Source organism: Chamaea fasciata, unplaced genomic scaffold, assembly GCF_029207755.1.
Source record: "Chamaea fasciata isolate MVZ Bird 193981 ecotype frontalis unplaced genomic scaffold, bChaFas1.0.hap1 SCAF_3, whole genome shotgun sequence".
In the NCBI taxonomy this organism is placed as follows: domain Eukaryota; kingdom Metazoa; phylum Chordata; class Aves; order Passeriformes; family Sylviidae; genus Chamaea; species Chamaea fasciata.
This window is the reverse complement of record NW_027094088.1, coordinates 73,611,712-73,632,937: the sequence shown is the minus strand read 5'-3', so window position 1 is coordinate 73,632,937 and position 21,226 is coordinate 73,611,712. Positions and strand designations below refer to the sequence as shown.

The following is a 21,226-nucleotide window of genomic DNA, read 5'->3' as shown; positions in this document are numbered from 1 at the left end:
TGTCCTGCCCTGCCCTTGCGGAGTCCCCCGGGCCCGGCAGCCGCTGTCCACAATTGAGGGCTAGGAGTCGCCGTGCCACCCGGGGGAGGTTGCGTGTGAGCTTGCCCTGTTAAAACCCCCGCGGTGCGAGCATCGCCGCGCTGCTCCTGGAGGAACAGAAGCCTCGTGTTCACCCTGTATTTGGGAGAAAAAAAGCCACCCCCGCTCTCTCCCCGCCCGGTGCCTGGCCGCAGCTGAGCATTGCCACGCCGTGTCTGTCAGCGCCGCGGCGATTTTCTTCTTACTGCTCTGGTGCTCGATGAGGTGACTGAGGAAAACACCTCTGTGAGCAGAGAGAGAAGCAAAATGGCTTCAAGGCAAATCCCTTGGCCCACAAGGTCGTGGGATTTTAGTGGCACTGAGGGTCCCAGCATTCCCCGGCCTCTGGCCTCCCTGCTGCAGTAGGATCTTTGGGTACCCCATGATGCCATGAGCAGGACTTCACCTAGGTTCTGCCAAACATCCTCAGCTCTGCATATCACACCAACCCCAAAACAGTGCCCTTTCGTTTTTGAGTAATATTACTGCCTAAATAGTCCTTTGTCAAATGCTGTGGTGAATACAAAGCTGTTCCAAAATGCTCCCACAAGTTGGATATTTTATTATGCCATCAGGCAAGAGAAGAGACCTTATCCTTACCACAAATGGACCAACTCTGAGTGTCCAGAAGGGACACAGATGAAGTCTGTGACCAGGGCTTTGTAGATGCTTAACCTCAGGATATGGGACAGATGGGACAAAGGTGGCCAATGAGAAGGAGCAGGTCCCTGAGCAAACTCATGAAGTTCAGAACCATATAGTGACTTCTCCCAGTTCCAGCAGTGGCCAATTCTGCATTTAATTTTGCTGTGCAACATCAGTGAGAGAAACTTGAAGCTGTCAGAAGGGGTTTAGGTTGGATGTTAGGGAAAGGTTCTTCACCCAGAGAGTGTTTGGACAGTCAAATAGGCTCCCCAGGGAAGTGGGCACGGCACCAAACCTGACAGAGTCCAAGAAGTTCTCAGGCGTGATTCTTGAAGTTGTCCTGTGCAGGGCCAGGAGCTGGACTTCTGTGACCTTTGTGGTCCTTTCCATCTCAGGCCATTCAATGATTCAGTGATTCTATGAACTGTCTCCGCCTCCTGCCTGCTCTCACCAGCGAGGGCTTCTGTGCTCTGCAATTTTCCTGCAGTAGCTCCTTGCAGCATTTTTTGTTTTGTTCCTCACTTAGCTTGTTGTTTACACATATTCAGTAGCCACAGGCTGCCACGCAAGTATGTGTTTGATACTGTGCTGACATTCCACTCTCAGGAGTCAATGGGATCAGAGAGGTCACAGTAAATCTCGTTCCACATACAGGTCGTGCCCTCCAAAATGTGCTGCACTTCTTTGCACTCAGCCTTAGCAAGGTGCTGGCTGAGCATCTTCTGCACAGCTTTTGGGCCATTCCATATGACAGGTGTTGCACAGGTAGTGAAACCAGAGTGGAAAGTGAGAGCAGCAGCCTTTTCATGCCACGGCTGATCATGCACAGCATACAGTTTTGTTAAATTCTTACAGACAGGGCAATGGAGAGACAAAGAAGAAAAGTGCTTTTTCTCTGCTACAGCACCTGCAAATCTCAGGCTGAAGATTTGTTTCAAGTGGCAGACAGCCTAATAAATCTGGACTGTCACAGCCTGGTAGCTGATCTCAGCTTTTGTTCCTGCATGGGAATTGCTTGCTGTGTTACTGATAAGAGGGATCCAGTTACAGATGGGACCTGGTTTCTGTGAGGGCAGGGAGAGGTCCTGGGCATCCACATCCCAGCTGCTGCCACTGCTTGACTTTCAGAGACAAATGAGCTATCCTAAAATCTGTTTCTGTCAATGGCCAGCACAAGTGGGGAAGACCTGTGGGGGAGAGGAGAGAGGGAAGATCCCAGTGCAGACCCAGAAAACTTAGGCAAACCTGGATGTATTACTGCAGTTTATCCTCTGAAGATGGATGCTGTTTTGGTCGTCCAGCTTATGCCTGGTTGCCCCAGGATTCTTAGAGCAAGACTTCAGTCAGGTGTTTAATTTGCTCAGTAATGGCACTGCTACCCTTCTTTAGGAGGAGGGCTCTATGTTGTGTTAATCCCATTTTGGCTGCAGTGTTGCCTGGAAGCTGCAAGAGTCCAGAGCACAACAATGCCTCCTAGAACAGTGTGGGAAGCCTCAGCAACAGAGCACACATACCTCATGGTATGTCAGATACAGAGCTGAATAGAAACCCCAGCAGCCTTGCTGTCCTGCTCATAAACAGGATTTTTAGATGTTGATTATGACCTACGTGGTGATGACCAGACCTGGCCATTTAAAAGATGCAGGTCCCAATGTCACATCTTGTTTGCCAGAATTTAACAGCAAATAAAGATCATGGGTAAAACACAAGTACCCTCACACCTATCCTACACTAGGTTGTCTCACTAGTGGCGCTCTGCCAGCCTTTCTTCCTTCAGGTTTCAAAGATTTCTGACAGCAGGTATTGAATCCATTTGGCCTGGCAGTCTGATAGTCAAGTTCATCTGCTGACAAAACAGCAAAAAGCATGTCCTTAGCCTGCCTTTTCCTTGGCTGTGGAAGAGTGCAATGTCCATTCCTTCAGGCACTGTTGCCTGTGGCAAATGACTTGTGTTAGAGAGGATTATTAGCTGGTATCAGTGACTGTGAGCCCGAGTATTGTTTTCTGCTCCTGTGCATTGCAGGTGCTGCAGTCTGGGTGGTTCCTGAGATATGGTCTGATTTTCCCAAATTTGCCTCAAAGAGGCTCACAAGTGATGCCCACTGCACTGGCAGCTGCCTGGCTGTCTCACTCAGGGAGGGTGGGAATCCAGCTAATTTACCATGTTTGCTAAATTACCACTGTTCACTTTTTTGAGTGGGGAAAATGAGAGCTAAGAGTGATACACTCAAAGCATGTCTGGCTGCAAACACACACCGAGTGCAGCACAGACTGGAACAGTCGTCCCTCACATACATCACACAGAGCAAAACAAGGTCTAATACATTAAAGTACACTTCTATCTGTAGTCTGTTCTAGTGCAGCTGCCTAAAAGAAGAGAGAGTAACAGAATAAAATAAGTAGATTTTTTTTCTAGTTAAGATAAATCTAAGCTTGTTATATACCAAGGCAGATTTTTCTTCTGAAGTCTGCAATTTGATTTGGGGGCAGGAAGGCACTTAAAATATTACTAGATTCTGTACATTAGCATAAAGACTTTTTTTTTTTTTTCCCTGCAACGTCCTTGAGTTCATTGCACATCTTTTAAAAAGCCTGAGGTTACCATGGCAGGCTTGCCCACGAAGGTGGCATTGGGTGTGGAAACCCAGCCTGAACCCAGTGGTTGTGGTGGGACTTCGCAGAGTGCCAGTGCACAAGCTGTCCCATCTGTGGTTTAGCTCAGAACAAAGTAAGCTTTTTAGAAATCAGAACTCATCCTCTGAGCTCATGCTTACCACAGGTTTTACTTTCATGTACTGCTGTCAGCTGGGTTTGAAGAGCAGAGTTTCACTCTTCAGATCTCCCCCGAGTCTTTTAGAAAGGGCCACCTGTTTTCCACTCACTTCCCGCACTGGTATCATCCGTGGCTCCTACTCGCTGCCTCTCTCTTTTCCAAGTGCTCAAAGGTGGGGCAGCACAGAGCTTTGGACAGCTCCATGGATCCCTGTGGGTTGGGTTTACAGGTTGTTCTGCCAGAAGTGAAAGCACCTTGCTGTGCCCTTGCACGGGGGCTGGCTGTCCCCAGCTCAGGCTGGGCTCTCACTCCGTGTGCTGCCGGGGTCGTCATCCGGTGGTGTGGAAATGCTTTCCTTCTCTTTGAAGTGGCCAGACTTACTGAGCCCTTCACTGCAGATGACATAATTTAATGGGTTTTGTGGTGAGGGCTGAGTTTAGGAGAGGGTGAAAAAAAGCTTTTTCATTGCCAGCAAGTTTCCAGGATCCTTCTAAAACAATTGCTGACTGCTGCCAGGATTGTTTTTGTTGTAATATTAATGATCTCTCAGGGCAGCTTGAGTTTCATAAACATGTCTTTTTAATTATTCAGATAAAAATAGCCAAGGTATGGATGCAAAACAGTAATGCTGTGTTTCAGTTGGGATTTAGAAAAGGAGTTAATGATACTTTAATGACATGTGAAGGTACAAATGCATAGAAAATCCAGAACATCAAGGATCTAAACTACTTCAGTGCTATATGGAAGTGTCTGTATGTAAGTCCACATTAAGTGCAATTCCAGCCATTCTCCAGAGTTTACTTTGCACTTGCTGGTAAACAAAGCCACTTTCCAAGGCAACACTTGTGAAGACTGCCCTGAATGATGTAACTTAAGTTCCTTTCTTTTATGGAAAGGAAAAAAAAAAAAAAAAAAAAAAAAAAAAAAAAAAAAAAAAAAAAAAAAAAAAAAAAGAAGAACACTGCATGAAACCTGCTTTCTGCAGGTGGAAGTACTCAGGCTGGTAGCTGAGTATAGCTGACTGCTACTCAGCTGATAGACCTACAGTCTCACAAGTCTTTAGTTGTTTTTAATTTTATTACTCTGTTTTACAAGATTTTTGGACAACTGACAACCCTCACAAATGTCATGGGGGCAGTTACATGATTTATATTCAGGTCTTCCATATAAAACTTTCACAGTAAAAGAGTAATGTTGGGAACCTGCTACAGATTGCTTACCATAGCCTGGTACAGTGGTTCCCAGTCTTTGCCCATTTATAAGTGCTCTCTGATTTACAACATCCTCAGAGGAAGTAAGATTTGCAGTACATACTGCCGTGACCTGGTTGGCATCTCAGTTCATATTTAACTAACAACAGAGATGTATGAAGTTTTTTTGCAGATTTTCTTACACAGATTTCCTTTCCTTACCATATTTACTTTTTTCAAGAGATCTATGTGGTCTTCATATTTTCCCATGCTAAGTAAGAATTGTTGGTTTTTCATGGGAAAACGAGTTGCTTCAATGCATCTGCCTTAGATTTGCTTGTAACTCGCCTAATAGAGGTAAAAGCACTGGCTGCTGCAGACACTGCAAAGTGGAGCAATGTACCATTAGGGAAAACAAACCCTGCTAATCCAGAGCCATAGGGCCACAAAATGGGAAGAGGAGATCATTCCAGCATGACACATTTTTCTGCAAATAAACTCTCAGCTGAAAGCAGTGGGAGGGAAATGAGAAGGGATGAGAACAGGAGGATGGGGAGACCCTTCCAGAGGCCATATTCCCGAGGCCAAGGCTGTGCTTTCATCTCCCAAGAGCTCTGGAAGTAAAGACAGATGGGAGAGCCAATGGCCTGCAGTCTGCATCCTGCAAGAAGATGAACTGTTGAGCACTGTAAAAGCTAGGAGGATTTTAGTTTATTATAAATTTGGTTCTGGAAAAAATGCTTGTTAAGTAATCTTGTAATCAGAAGCTTTTTTCTTATCCACAGGTAAGATTCAATAAGGGAGAGATGCTGCACAACCCACATAGGAATGATGTTCTGCCTAGACAGGCAAGGTAAAGTTTCTTTCATTACCTGCCATGAAGTTTTTCAGCCTGTGTGGCTTCCTCCCTTAGATTTTGTCCCTTTCAAGGGACATCATCTCATCTGACAACACCTTCAGAAACTTTGGTGTCTTCATCTGGGGTCTCACGCTTCCTCTGAAGAAGGCAAAAACAAGGTTTCTCCGGAGTTCCTCGTCTTCAGCCATAGCAGTGTCACCCAAATCCCATCCTACACACACATATTTCTTCTTAGCAGACACCTTTTGTTGGCAGCTTTGGCAGGTAGCTTTTTCTTACTATGGTGTACTGAGAAATGCCGTTCTGGTGATTGAAAATTCAAGGGTTCATTTTTCCTGGACAAAGAACAAGAACAGAGGCCTGTTTGCAGGACAGAGACCCCTGGACAAGTCCATGATCAGAGAACCACCTCAGTATTCCAAAGCTTTGTGCTCTCGAGAGGTTAGATGGTCTTGCTATTAGGATTGGGAGGGCTGAGAGGAGAGTAATGAACACGGTACCTGTCTTTGACATCGAAAGGCAATCTGATTAGTACTTTGCTTAGAAAGAAAAACATAGGGGTTTACTGGTTTTTAACATCCCTGAGTGTGGGAGAGACACAGTGCTCAGTGTTCCTGCAGGAGTGGCAAGCACTGAGTGGCTGTGGATGTGCCCATCCGGGTCAGGAGACCTCCTCAGTTACAGCTGGGGACCCCAGCAGGGAGCACCCTGAAGGGGGCCCCCAGGGGTAGCCAGGTCCTGTCAGTTTTGTTATGCATAACTTGGAGGTGGATCAAGGAAGGCAAGGTGCTGAGCTGCCACTCCTGCAACAGCTGGAAGGCAAAGCTGGAAATTAAACCCTGTGTTTCAGTGCTGGGGCTATGCTTCATCACAGGGCATTTGAGGTAAATCTGCTAATTTGCATTTGAGTTGGATAACCTTCTGAGGTATCCTTTATTGTATGTTTGGTTTACTTTAATTATTTTATGTCTGCAGGTTGCATGTGCATTGTCTAACTCAGGAAAATAAACACCATATCATTTTCTCTATCTTCTGCTATTGTAAGTTTTTATAATACAACTACCATGCTAGGCAATGTTAGCAATTCAATCTCCAAGGTATTTTGGGGGTTTTTTTGTTGTTGTTGTTTTGGTTTTGGTTTTTTTTTGTTGTTTTTTTTTTTTTTTATTTTGTTTGTTTGGAGTTTTTTTAACATACCTCATGAGAATGCAACAGAGATTTCAGATTTATTAATGGAACATTAATGGTCTTCATAATCCTTTTAGGAAGAAAAAAAATATGATATCTTTTTAGAACAAGTGAATATTGATCATATTGCTGGAGTGACTCCATGAGGGAATACAAGCACAATAAAATGGAGATGAAAGTATATAGCCTGAATCCCTAATGCACTTAGAGGTGGCTGTGCAATTAATGCTTGTGTAAGTCAAGACAGGTCAGGTGATTTTACAGTCTAAGTGAAATCCCAGCCCTTCTAGCTGGAATATAACATGACATTTTATATAGCTTCAGTGGAACACATGTCAATAAAAATAAGCTTTACTGTCAGCACAAACTTTAAGTGAATAGAATTTTGTCCTATAACTTGGAGAGCACCATGAAGGAGACATCTGTCTGCAACTCATGATTATTAAGTCACCACCTTTCCTTCTAGGAGCTCAGCAAGGGTGTAGGCATTTGGAATGAGGCACTGGAGGTTAATGTGCAAAAGCAAGTGGGAGGCTGTGAACACTTGAACTTTTATGCTTCAGTTTGACACACAGCCACTCTCCCAACCATCAGTAGTTCCTCTTCAAAGGCACACTAGAACCAAACTGCCCTCTGTACCTCTACTTCACATTTCACCTCTCCATCAGAATCATACTTATCTTCCAGGCATTGCTCATACTTCTTCTATTCCTGGCTTTCCAATGCTCTCCCCCATTCCAGGTACTCCTGGGCACCTCTCAGACCCTTTCAAATAGAGTATCAGCATCCACACAGTAATTCATGTTCTGTCTCATTTTTTCTCCTCCAGTCTGCTTCATCAGGCTGTCTAATTACAGACACTGAGTCTTCCGACTTCTGAACTTCTAGACTGCATGGAATTATTCATTTCAAGCATTTATTAGAAGTGTACGGAAAATAAGTTTATTTGTTTGTTGCCTTTTATTTTTTAATTAAAGCTGAGATTTCAACAAAGTGAAAAACTTCAGAAGCCATTTTCAGAAAAACTTCCAACAAGATATTAATTATTCTTAACTCACAGCCACTGCACAATTCCTTTCCCACTCCTTCCTCTCTGTTTTTTTTCCATCCCCGGGGAACCTGACACAGGGTGTTAGTGGAAATGTAAGGAAAGAAATTGGCAAGTCCTGCAAAAATGGCCATGAAATGTCACTGGACCACAAACGAACAATAGGCAATAATGTAGCATAATGGGAATGAAGGAAGCTTCAAGCTGTATTTTTATTTTAAAAGGAGATTAAATGCAGATCTCCTCTGAGGCTCTCATACTACTCCAGCTGGGCTTGAGCACAATTAATACTTCAATTATTATCTGAATGTGCTGTTCCACAAGACAGCCTGAGCCAACCTAAAAGCCTATTATCCCTCAAGGAGCTGTTCTGTCCCATCTTCTCCCTGTCCATTTATTCCCCGTGCTTACCTCCCAAATGGCACTAGTCCTCCACAATGGGAAAATTCAGCTCCCTGAACAGCACAACCACCAGCAGCATCCCAGGGAAACATAATAAAAAGGGAAAGAAAGCAAAAAAATATTTACACCTCAGACAAGAATCAGTCTGAGCAAAGAGCTGGGACTGGGACCATGTGGAGCAATGTGGGAGAGATGAACCAACACAACAAGCCAAACCACAGCTGAATAGCTGAGACCACCCAGAACACCATTGTTTGCTCTGCTGGATTTCTTTTTTAGGATCAGCTTCCTTGTTCTGTTGCAGGAATAAATGGCTGGTAACAGGACAGTCAAGGACATACAACTAGAAATAAACACAGAGGCTGAAAAAGACCAAGCTCCAAATACAGTTTTTTCCCTATTTCAAGGCAAGAATCACCTCTTGCATCACCCCTACTCCTGGATGCATGCCTGCTGCAATAACATTGCTTTTTTCGACCTCCTACCACCACTGTTCCTGTAAGCATTGAAGCTATGGCTCCATAAACATGAACAAGTTGCAAACTGAGAGACAAAAGATTTGCAAAATTATTTGATTTAAATTCTGTCCATTTCAATAGCATCTATGAAATTTCTGCAGCAGCTGGGTTAAGAGAAGTGTGAAAACGTCATTGGTTTTCTATGCACAGGTTTTAAGAGAAAGGTTTCTGGAGCACAAGTGCAGAGTACAGATTCACTGCACAGTACTGAATTTGATTACACTGTGCCAGTTGCACATTTATGAAAAAGGTAGGGATGGAAAACACCAAAACCAATTCACAAGTGTAGGAAGAATATTTTTGTTCTGTTTCTTATCTTATTAAAATGATTTCTACTGTATTCTGTCATTTCTGCATTAAAACGTGGTTGTTTTAAACAGAGGGATGAAATATAGCTGGATTAGTGAGGATAATCCCCAGGAGAAGAAAACTGAGGGGTAAGGACTGGGGATGGAGTGTATCAGGACATCTGGAGACATACTAAAGATAGAAGGAATTGTTCAAGCAGTCCCAACTCATTTCTCCCCACTGCTCTCAAAACGCTCCTGGACTGACAGGGTTCCAATACACATGTAGGAGCAGAAGATTAGGTGCTTGTGATAAGGTTTTTGTCAAAACCAGAGGTATCCATGGTCCATGTCCTTGTTGTTTAAATGCCAGCCATTGTTCATTAGGTACAGGATCCCTCTTGTGAGCTTGGACAGAGAACCCAGGCAGCATCAAAGGCTTTTTGTCCTGTGTGCAATAGAAGTAACAGTGAATAAAGTAAAACAAAACTCCCTTTCCCTAGGTGGTTCACAGTTTAATGAAAAACTACAAGGAAGTAACAAGTAATACGCTTTAGAGTTGGACTTAATCTTTGTGTGTCCCTCTCAACCCAGAATATTCTGTGAATCTATGAAGTGAGGAAAAATAGAAAGGATGAGAAAGCCAGGATAACAGCTAGTCATGCAAACATCTGGACTTCGGGCTCTTAAATGAAACAAAATCAGCTCTTTTTACACCAGTTTTATAACATTATTTTTATTTCCTTGACAAGTCTCAAAACAAATCCATGGAGGAGGGACTGCCTCTTGGGGGACGTTTCTTGTTGGCTACCTCAGGAACCTGTCCAGGTCTCAGTGGTTTTCAAAGCTGCTGGCAAAATTTGAAACAAGAGTCATACAGTTGTAGGAACTTTGATGTTGGTGATTTGGTTAGGGGAACTCACTGGAACCACATGGCTTAACATGCCTGAACGTGGTTAGGAGCAAAGACCACTGGTTATCTCTTTTGACTCCACATTTTCCTCCAGCATCACTCCTTTCCTAAATGCTGTGCACTGCACTGCATGCATGACCAATGGAGCAGAGACTCCTTTGCAGAAGAAAGACAGACAGGGAATGATGTGTTCCTCCTGTGGGACAGCATTAGTGAAACCATTAATGAAAAGTTGCAGCCAGTTCCACTGCCATGCTCCAGAAAAAATGTTTACCACACAACTTTACGTGAACTCGGAAACTCACACGTAGTGGTAAATAGCTGTAGAGATAATCTCAGACCACTTATCTAAGAGAAAATTAAGGAGTGACAACTCAAAACTGCTGCTGATAGAGGTACTTACGTGTAAAAATGAGGATGTTAAGACATCACTGGTGAGGTTCTAAGGTTAGACTTTCAACTGATGAACCTTTGGAACGATTTATTTACTGGTGTAGTGGCTTCTCCATCACTGAACTCTGAACATGATGAATCTTCTCAAAGCCAAGCTATAGCTACAGCTACAGAAATATCATGAAGCAGAACTTATTCATGCTTATGAAAGCAATCACACCAGATACTACTTCTTAATCTTTATTAGCTATAAATTACTATTATTTCCATTATAAATTAACTTGGCATCATCAAATCCTTGTTCTTTTGGACATCATCAAATCCATCAGGAAACACGTATCTGAAGGCAACATGCAGATACAGTAAAGCAGGAAGAACGCAAATGTGTAAAAAACTTAGCCCACCACACCTCTACAGTAGGAGAAATGCACAAGCAACTAAAACAGGGAGAAAAACAAGAGGGGAAAAATAAAAAAGAAAAAACACTTCATTTTCATCCCTGCAAACATAAACAAGACAGCTTTCGAGCTGTGTACAAGCTGAAAGGAGAAAGAAGGAAATAGATGCAGTCATAGACACACACAACACTTCATGCGTGTTCGGTTCTGTTTCATTGTAAATGACTTTTCCTCACCTGGGCTCTAGAACATTAAGAACAAATAGGTATGGCACCTCAGTTATAGGATAGACTGCTAATGTGTCACTCTTCTGGCATGGAGTTCTGGTTGCTTAGTAAAATTTTACCTACAGCTTCTCTTTATTGGGGCAGAGGGAGAAAGTTGAATAATAGGCACAGATAACAAGTATCTTTATGGTGAAGGGGCTTTGACAGCTGAAGCATTCTCGTCTCCGAGACTCTTCTTCCATTTCAGTTACCTCATGCCAGCTGCAGAAACAGCAGGACTCAACAGTAAAAGTTTCCTATTTTATTTCCCCTCAGGGAGAAAGGCATATTACAGAAAAAAGTGTTTGTAGATCTTAAGTGTTTCATATATTTTTACAGAGTTAAGTATCTTAAATACCTAAGGCATTTTATTTATTGTACAGCATTGTGGTTTTTAACTCACTCTACGTCTATGCCATTATTCTATGGAAATCTGAGTCCCAGCAGGACTGAAAATGCCACCACAAAATAAAGCTTCCTCCAAGCTACCAACAGAATAATTTGTATTTCCATGTCCAACAATTTGCAGCTACTCTCTCATGAAAATACTTATTCTTTAAAAGGTTTGCTCATTTCAATCTTAAAAGATAGTCAGCACTTGATCTTTTTTGAAATGGCCATAAATATTTGGCCAAAAATAGGGCAAGTATTATTGATGCAAACAGGCAGCCTGTTGTTAACAAAGGTTTTATTGTGTCCATGTGAGTAAAAGCTCATTTTCTGTTCTTGTGACAGCCCATCACCACACATCAGACAGGGCCATCTGGGCCGGTGCCAGCTGTGCCAGCTGTGACTGAGTGCTGTTGAATGTCCGTCTCTGGCGGGGTGTCTGTGGCGTGTCCCCCGGCCCTGGCCTTCACCGCGTGCACCGCATAGTTCAGGCTGGTGCTCTCCGTCCAGCTCCAGGAGCCCCAGAGCGGATTATACAACATCCCGGTCACCGTCCGCACTGAAAAGCCATCTAGGAAAGAAAGGAGCTATATAAAGCAACGGATGTTCTTAAATATTGTCAGTCACTGCAACATCAGCCAGTCCAAAACGTGTTTCTTCCTCTGGGCCGGGGAGGAAGCTAGGCTTTATCAGACACCCTCACACACTGTCACTGGTGACAGCAGGTCCTGCTCCTAGAGTGGCTGCAACAGCTCTATGCCACGCCATGCACCACCAGCAGCTACAGGGCTCTGCTGAAAACCCCAGACTCACAGCTGGCTGTCTGGTAATGTTTTCTGTAGGCGGAGACATGCTTCAGATTGACACCACATACTCCAAAATCAAAATCTGAGCACACTGTGGCAAGGATTCTTCAGATTCCCTTTAGGAACGGAAATACGTAAGAAAAAGGCACGTGACCGCCATCAAGGACTTGGTGCAAATAAAGAGTGATTTATTACTCCTGGCTGAGCAGCACTCAGTTCACTGCATGGATCTGCTGTATCCCAGCAGGATACAGGACGGAAGGCAGAAAATAAACACCCTATCAAAACTAATCACTCCACTGCACCTGCTTCTCCTTTCAAAGGAAGAACTGAAAGAACCACCAGTATACGAACCAGTGTTAGTCATATTCCTTATGGCATGACTGCAAAGTGCCAGGTAAAGACCTTGCCAAGAGAATAGCTCCACTCATACTTCAGTTTCTTTGCAGTGAACTAGAGCAAAGTGAAATATTTGGTGAGAGGGTTTTAAAACATCTGTTGTGAAGGAGGGCAATGGGCAGAAGTCTTCCCAGCTCAGTGCTTTGTCTATTTTAAAAGCAGACCAGGGTAATTCAATTAGAAATAATTAAAATCAGTATCACAGAGTTTCTCAAGAACTGACTAATGAATTTGTGGTAGGTTTCATCTTCACAATTCAGAAGAAATCTCTTAGTAACACAGTATGAATAAAGAACATGGAGCAGTAAACCAAAAATAAAAACGCCTTCTCCCAAAGGAAAGGCAACAAACAATGCAGTGGCAGCAGTGCAGGCCCAGAGTGCAAACACAGTTATTTTCTCAAACCTGACCTGGAGCTTATGAGCCACTTCAGAGCATACCTTCTGTCACCAGAACACAATGGAAAACATTGGAATTTTTTATTTAGGCTATTAAACAGAGGGCAGCTGCAACAGTGGTTTTGTTCAAGTAATCACTACATTCTTAGGATTCCACTGAATTTATTTTATGCAAAATTCAGTAAGCAGCAGTGTCCTTAAACCAGTAATGATACTCTTAATATACAACTCAAGCAGGAAAAACTGTGTATTGTTGCTAGCACTCACCCTGCCTAACTTATGGACCATTTGGATATCTCTCTGCATTCCCACCATCTGGCCTGAAACTTACTTGATTCCAGGAGGTGCTCCAGCTCTTCAGGGGGAACAAATTTCTCCCATTCATGTGTTCCTTCTGGTACAATCCCCAGTAGTTTTTCTGCAACCACAATTCCCAGGACGTAGGACAATTGTGTTTTATTGATTGTCGTAATGAATAAAGAACCGTCTGGCTAATTAAAATATTCAAATGTTCAATTAGAATAATATTTCAGTTTTTTAAGTTGTAAATTTAATCACGTTAAGACAAATAATTTTTCCATGTCAAAGTCTACACAAAGCAAGAGTAAGAAGTAATTTCATCCCAGGAGACAGGTATTTAAAACTTAACAAGAAAGAATATAATGTTCTAAGAGCATGTCTCAGGAATCTTCAAAGAATGATCATAGTCAAGTCTTGGGTGGCCTAAAAACTATTCCCTAGCCCAAAGAACACCTAGAAAAGTCACTCATAATATTTCCTGCCCAGGAAATGGATAAATAAAAGGTATTAAAGCATATACAGTATCTGTTGTTAAAAAAAAAAAAAAAAAACAAACTAAAAACCCAGTGATGCAAAAAATCAAAATAAAACCACAAGCTGCTTTTTTAATTGAAACCAAAGTAAAATGTTAAATGCTTCCTTAATTTTTGACACTGCTGAATGCCATGCCATGCTTGTTTTAATAAGTAAATGGACAAAGAAATAAAGCCAGAAACAAATAGTAAGTCCTTAAAGGCCTGTTTGCTAGAAATAAGGGATAATTTCTTTGTCCCTAGCAGGCTAAAAATTAGTAGTGCATTCCATTGAAATAATTTATATTTCTTCTGATGACCAGAAAGATAAAGAGATTAAAGAAAAGCTCCCACTTGTGTGCTAAGCCTACTATCCTCCTTAGCAAATGAACTAGTATCAAGAGGAATAACCATCCGATAATCTCCAAAGATTAACTAGAAACCTTTAAAAGCAATCCAGGATCTTATCTGATGTGATGCTAGTGCTGGAATAAAATCTTGTGTCAGAAACACCATTACAGAGTTCCCATGCAGTCTGAGCCACAGCTGTCCATCAAGAGCAACACTGCCACATTTTTCTCTCACCTGAGTGAAATCAGATGCACCCAGATTTCTTAAGGTCCTGATGCAATGCAAACCTGCAATGCTAGGTAATGCCTTAACACTTTCCTGAGGCTGAGTTGGGGAAATAAATTTCCCCTAACTGTGGTTACTGAATTTGGAAAGATGTATTTGTATCATGGTGAAGAATGGAAGGTTCTTCTAGAACATGCTTCTGACTTAGTGGAGAAATGTGTGCAGATGTGTTTTCACACTTCTTTTATAAAGCCAATAATAAAAGAGAATAAATATTCCCAATAATGAACGCAAAAACTCTCTTACCTTTAACACCTGAGAGCAACACTTGATAAACATTTCAAGGTCAGCCACATGCTCCACTACTTCAGAAGCTACAATTACATCAAAGGTTTCCATAGACTCTTCCACAATCTCCTCCAGTGAACTGGACTTGTACTGTATTCTCTTGGCCAGGACCGGATCAAATGACTTGTGCCGATCTGCTGTTCTAATGTTGTCCTCCACAGGATCAATTCCAGTAACTGAAGCTCCCAGTCTACCTAAAGGCTAATAAAAAAGAGTGTAATTTATTCTCTGCATGAAAACAATTTACTTAAAGGTTTCTGTAACTTTGCAATGTACATACAAAATGCAGAAAGCATCAGCACAAGACAACAACAGTAAATGATGAGCTCTGATCCGGCAGCTGTATTTTAAATGTTTATTAAAGCAAAAACACCCTTAGATTTGGGAAAGGTGGTGTTAATTTTCTTAGAAAATTATATACTGGACTGTACATAAATCTAAGTTGTCTTTTAGAATCATTTGTTCTCAATCCATTTTGTTACACCAAATAAAGATTTCTTCCACTACTACTCTGTGACAGAGGAAAAACAAAGGGGGAAAATCAACACAGTAATTAAAGGGGGGAAAACAATGCTGTATTTAATTACTGTCATTACTTTCTTCAACATCCACCTGTAATGGTAAATCCTCATATCTTTTTAATGGTTACTTAATATATGATTATCTCTGTGACTTTCTCACTGCTGAGAACTAAACACTGATGTTTACTAGGATAGCATCAGCCTTGGCTGTCACTCAGGCTTCTTCAGTGTCTTCTTACTCCAAGGTTAACACCTTAGTCATCACCTCTTCTGAAACTGAAACAGGCTGCAGAACATGACCACATGTATGATATTCCAACCTGAAATTCACCAGTTGTTCAGCCTGAGAAGGTGATGCAGCACACTGGTTTTGCCAGCATTGTTGGAGAGACCCCTCTCACAAGACTACAAGATTTTGCTCAAAAGAGGAGAAAAATCAAAGAAAGAAAACATGGGAGAGATTCAGGTCCCTTTGTAACACCTCACTTCATATCCTGATGAAGCTCCCAGAGTAAGTCAACCAGATCTGTAACCCTAAATTCACAAACCACCCCTAGTCTATTGATGGGACACAGCACGGCTCAGAGCCTGTGTGGACAGTGTTCCACCCCAAACAGTAACTTCTCAGTCCCAAGTTTGTGCAGACTTCTCTGGAAGCCACTGTAACATCAGGCCTTGCACCACAGCAATCTCTACTGACACAGGAGAGGTATGATTTGGATGCTTGATGTTATTCCATGCATTTCCCATAAGATCAAATCAAAGGTGAGAATCCCCATCCCCATGTAAAATACTGAGGATAAGCAATTCAAATAAATGAATGTGTAAGAACAAGTTTATAACAAAAATTACTTCTTTGGTAATGAGGATGTCATGATTCCAAGTATTCTTGCCTAGAGTCATAAAGCAAAAAAAGAAAATAAATATTCAAGGACATTTTCATCATTCTCCCCCTCTCCTTTACTTGACAGTGCTTGAAATCTTATTTTCCTGATTCAGAATCTCAGAATTTTAGAATTTCTCATTACCAGCTCCCTCATTCTCTGTAAACCACCACTACTATGCCAACCAAATACTCTATGAGTTTTTTTGTAAGAGTGTACTGCCCTCTACTCAGTAACTAACATATCATGGAAGAGAAAAGGTCCTCCTTGGAGGATCAGAAATTACACAGTGTAATTAGCACAACAATTCAAATACCTTGCATGCCTTTTAACAGGAAAACACGGAGGACACTGTTTCTCACCTCACTCAGCAGTCCTCCACCGCAGCCCACGTCAAGAATCTTGATTCCAGAAAGTGGATTTCCCAGATGATAATTACTACTCATGCTCAACAGAGTATCTCTGAAAGAAAAGGGATGTGATTAAAGTCAAACCCACAATGTGCTTTAGTAGATGCAATATGCAGTTATCTTAAGTACTGGTAACTGGAATTTTTTTACAATATTTTCTGAGGTCATGCAGAAATAGTACATATTAAAAAAAGTCTGTCTTCAAAACCACACCTAATAAATGGCACTCTAATATCATTCATAGAATGAAGGGCTGCATATTCTCCTTCTTCATCCCACCACTTATGTGCAAGGAGCTGGAATTTTTTCATTTCCTTTGAATCCACTGATGAGTGTGAAGTGCTGAAAGGTCTCTTCACAGTGAACCTAAATAATGAAAGCTGAATGTCATTAAGCCAATACTAATATTTCATGTCAGCTGAAATATGGGAAAAACAAATACTGCATTGGAAAATGCAAAAAGGTAAAACTCATGTTTCTTTACAGAAACACTTGTTTAGTAGCATACAGATATTACACATTGTATGGGTAACATATCTTTCCAAACAGAAGGCTGCATGCCTGGGATTTTTCAGTTGGCAATTAGTAAAACAAGAACAGGCCACATCAAACATTCAAACGTGAGACATAAAAATGGTTCCACGTGACACTGTCACGAAGTTAAATTAAATTGTTACAGGAAAGGGCACCCCTTATCACACAGGGTTATTTTAGATACAATACTTACATGTTGCTTTTCATTTCAGTCAGAGAGACAGGCAAGGTACTACTGGATTTCAGTTGTCTTTTCCTGTTGTAGTCCTGAAGGATACCTCTCAGACCTGTCTGAAAAGACAGATCGGTGTGGTCATCTGCATAAATAAAAGACAACCAAATGCAAAACATCAGCTTTACAAGAAGTCAGAGGCAAAACACGTAGCTGTAAGAGTGCTGCTCCAGCACAATACTAACCATGCAAATCTTTGCATTATTGTACTTACGGAACTGGAGATTAAATAAAAGAATGTATGCTAGTTCACCACCCCTGTACTCCTCAAATTATGTATGCACCACCCCTGTACTCCTTAAAACAATGCCACGTTCAGAGACTGAATGGAAAAGAGCTTTTTATGCAAATGAAATGTTTCATCTAGTGTGAATCTCCCCAAAATGCTTACCCTGACCGTGAGCTGTGCACACACACACACACTCAGCAGCGCTGGGTTCACTACGTGTTGGAATGAGACATACACAGCTGCACGCTCATTTTGCATTGTACGCACCGGTAAGGAAACCTAAGCAAAAAACCCTCACGGAGGGTGCACAGCCAGGCCAGGGACAATATCCTGCAGTTGTTCTCCACTCCTGCTTAGCCGACGCAGGGCTCTCCCTAGCACGGTGAACAATCGCTCACATTCAGCTGCTGCCTGGTCACCAAGAGCCCCCGAATCACAGCAATGCCTCGCTGTACCTAGAGTAAACCACCCCCTGAAATATGATTTTTGGCCGCAGCGAGCGATGGAGCGATCTAGACACCTCTGGACTGCAAGGGAGGCGGCAGGGGAACGAACACCACCTTCTCGACGGGCCGGCGCTAGGCTGGCTCTGATAGCCCGGGGGTGCCGTGGGACGCGGCCGGCAGCCGCCGGACACACGCCCTGTGCGCGGAGGTCTGCGGGGCCCGGCTGGGAGGGAGCCGGCGAAGCGCAGCCCTGTTACGCCGCCCGTGCCGCCGGCCCCGCCGGGGCCCTCCCGCCCGCTCTCCCGCGCCCGCCCAGCGCCCGCTCACCGCCCGCAGCCCCCGGCAGCGCGGCCGCCGCCCGCCGGCGCCGCAGGGCGCGGGTGACGGCTCGGGCCGCCCCGCCGCCCCACATGGCCGCCGCCGCCGCTCTCGCCCCGCCCCGGTCCGCGGCCGGCGGTGCCGGCTGCCTCGCCGGGAGGGCGCCGGGAAGGTTCCGCCCGGCGCCGGGAACGGAGTGAATGCCGGCCCCTGCGCTGGCACTTGTCCCAGGGCTTCACCTGGAGCAACTCTGCTTAATTGTGTGCCCCCTCATTCCCGTGTCTGGGCACACGAAAAGACCCGCAAGCAGAGGCTCGTTCCGATGACACAGCGACGAGCCCACAGCTTTCAGTCCCTTTCATTACCAAGAAACGCACCGGGCTTGCAGGGCACGGCACAAAGTACAAGAGTCCTCGCTTCGGGGCAGGTCCAGGAGGGAAGCGATCCCAGCAGCCGGCCTGGAGCAGAACCTCTGGGCTCCAGCATGGCTGGGCCTGGGCCAGGCTCCCCATGGGACCCATCCAGGCCGGCATGCCGCTGCCCCTCAGAGGCTGCCGTGTCACGGTTTGCAGATGAAGTCCAGACTGTGGCCCAGGAAGGAGAAGGCTGCATTCCCTGCTCCCTCGCAGGCACTGCTGCCCAAGGCCCCGAACTGAGGTTCAGCGGCCCTGGCAGCTCAGGGCTGACACACACAAATGGAAAAGAATTAAGCCAGTTTTTAAAAATTATTCGTTTTCTGACACTTTATTGAGCTGCAGGTCCAACAAGAATGCCCAGTGAGAACCAAAGCTGTCCGGGAGGCAGCAGCGCAGAGCACGGCAAAGGTAAGCCGTGAAATGAGAGCTGGCAGAGCTCCTGTGCCCGCCAGGCAGATGATCACAGGCTGGGTTCCCTGCCTGGCTGTGCAGATGCTGGCATCCACAGGCAGGAGGCACGGCCTAGACAAAGCCAAGGGCAGGAGCATCCTCCAGGCTGCAGGAAATTTGGAGTAGTGTAACCAGTCCTGGCTTGACTTCCCTCTAGTGCCAGACTGCTTTATGAACTGACTTTGCTTGGTACTACAACACTCACTGCTTGAAATCTGCCTGTTCACAGGTCTCCTCTAAATACAGTAGTATACTTCATCTAGTAGTTAAAGTTTGGATTATTTTCTTTTTAAAGCTAAATAAGGACTGCTGAAAGGGCTCAAAAAAGCTTGTCTCAACAGCAATTAAATATATGGCAAATCTGCTTGGTATGTACCTGCCTGACTTTTCTACTCACCTGCTTTCGATCCAACAAAGCTCAGGATGCACTTGAGTTACGAGTCACTAGTAACACCTCAGAGCTACTGCAAAAACCAGAGCTGCAACAAATCCTTGATGCTAGGACAGTCTCCTTAAGAGACAAAACTAAGCTTTCCTTCAAAGCATGCAACCACTTATTATTCAACTTTTTTACTTGTCATTCATTCAGCAAAGCAAACGCAAAATTTGAGCGAGAGAGCCAAACCTTAGGTTGCCATTGCTTTTATATTTGTGATTTTAAAATTGGTTACAAGCAAGTAAACACATGCACACTGGCAATGTATTCTACTTAACAGGACAAGCTTGTTTGAAACTAGAAGTAGCTATTCCATGAGACAGTGCCTCAAGTGCAGAACAGAGTTTGTTACTGTGCCGTATTTCAAAGCACATGTAGTTGCTCAGTCTTTAAAGTCAGAATATTTACTCAGCTATTCTTATTTGGCCTTTCCACGGCCAGAGCTAATTCTTGTTCTAACACAGTGTAGTGGGCACACTGGTGTACATATGGACATTGGTTGTATTCACCTTCAGACCAATTTGCATAGAAAGCATTGTTCATTTGATTCCACACCATACCTTATTTATTTAAAAAGTTTCCAAGGGAAATGCCTCCAAATGTCATGTTGCTGCACGACATTGAAAATCCTATGTATTGCTTTCCTGCAGGGCACTGAAACGTTTTTGCAGCATTTTTTTTAAAATGACGCATTCCCATTTTTGTATGTATTTGCACATTTTAGGATCACTTAAGATGTATGGAAATAAAAAGAACAACTGTTATTTTAGCCTTTTCTGGTGAAGGACATTCCTAAGGGGAGTTTCCAAAGCCCAAAGAAGTTTAAAATATGTGATGCTGACAAGAGTACCGACATGTATTTAATTATTGAGTGATGAGTAGGCCATTATAGTAAGATTTCTGAAACAGGTAAATACAGAGATCGTATGCTCTTTTTATTGGCATACAGTCACTACCCATATAAGTGCATTTGTGTCAAAAAATAATTTTCATATTTACAGGAAGTGACAGAATTCCAGTTGTTGGCAGAGTATATAAAGCTTTTCATACACAATCTTTTTTTTTATTATTAGACAGAGAATATAAAATCTGAACTGAAAATCAAATTCAACGCATCCTGGAAACTGTATTCCTCAACAGCTTTTCTTAAGCTTATTTCTAGTTTCTGTCTCTCACAAGACATCCTCCTAGGACATCTTAACAGTTATGCTACCTACTTTCCCAAAATTCCTCACTCTTACCCAGAGCCAAGAGTGTAGTGAGATTGGATCAATACATTGTTATTTATATTCCTACCAATGCACGTAAAAGTTGTGTGTTGTAAATTATGCCTTATTTTGCTAATAAATATAACTGCTTACTCTGTGTGAAAGGTATCATTGAGGGGAGGTGTTGTAATTTATAACTGATTATTTATCTGTAACAGTGTTTTGATAACCATGCACGTTTTCACTAGCACTTAGCTTGCTTATTAAACACATAGTTAAAATGTATTTCTTTGCACTGAAGCAGTTTATTTCTGCATCTTATTTATGAAAAAAATTACAGTGGGAAAAAAGCTGCAAAGCTGAATTCTGATTTAGTTAAACGGATTATCTGTTCATGAAGACATGCTTTCACAAGTTGCCTGTACTGCTGTATTTTTTTCTGAGAAGATACAGCC

At 43.1% G+C, this 21,226-nt stretch overlaps 1 protein-coding gene across 5 annotated transcripts; it reads right to left on the bottom strand.

The window, feature by feature from the left end:
• Positions 1 to 10,518: 10,518 nt before the first annotated feature.
• On the bottom strand, positions 10,519 to 18,366 carry COQ3 (coenzyme Q3, methyltransferase). 5 transcript variants are annotated; one of them, XM_066179509.1, is made up of 7 exons: positions 18,271 to 18,366; positions 17,230 to 17,353; positions 16,716 to 16,868; positions 16,455 to 16,554; positions 14,646 to 14,888; positions 13,283 to 13,442; positions 10,519 to 11,919 (listed from the first exon to the last, which is right to left on the bottom strand). In XM_066179509.1, exons 1-7 carry the CDS (start codon positions 18,353 to 18,355, stop codon positions 11,708 to 11,710), a joined length of 1,077 nt encoding a protein of 358 aa, XP_066035606.1. In that variant the 5' UTR covers positions 18,356 to 18,366; the 3' UTR covers positions 10,519 to 11,707. The 5 variants fall into 5 exon arrangements, with proteins under 5 accessions (XP_066035606.1, XP_066035607.1, XP_066035608.1 ...); XM_066179510.1 differs by having other exon boundaries at positions 17,230 to 17,323; XM_066179511.1 differs by lacking the exon at positions 18,271 to 18,366 and adding an exon at positions 18,058 to 18,208.
• Between the last annotated feature and the right edge of the window lie 2,860 nt (positions 18,367 to 21,226).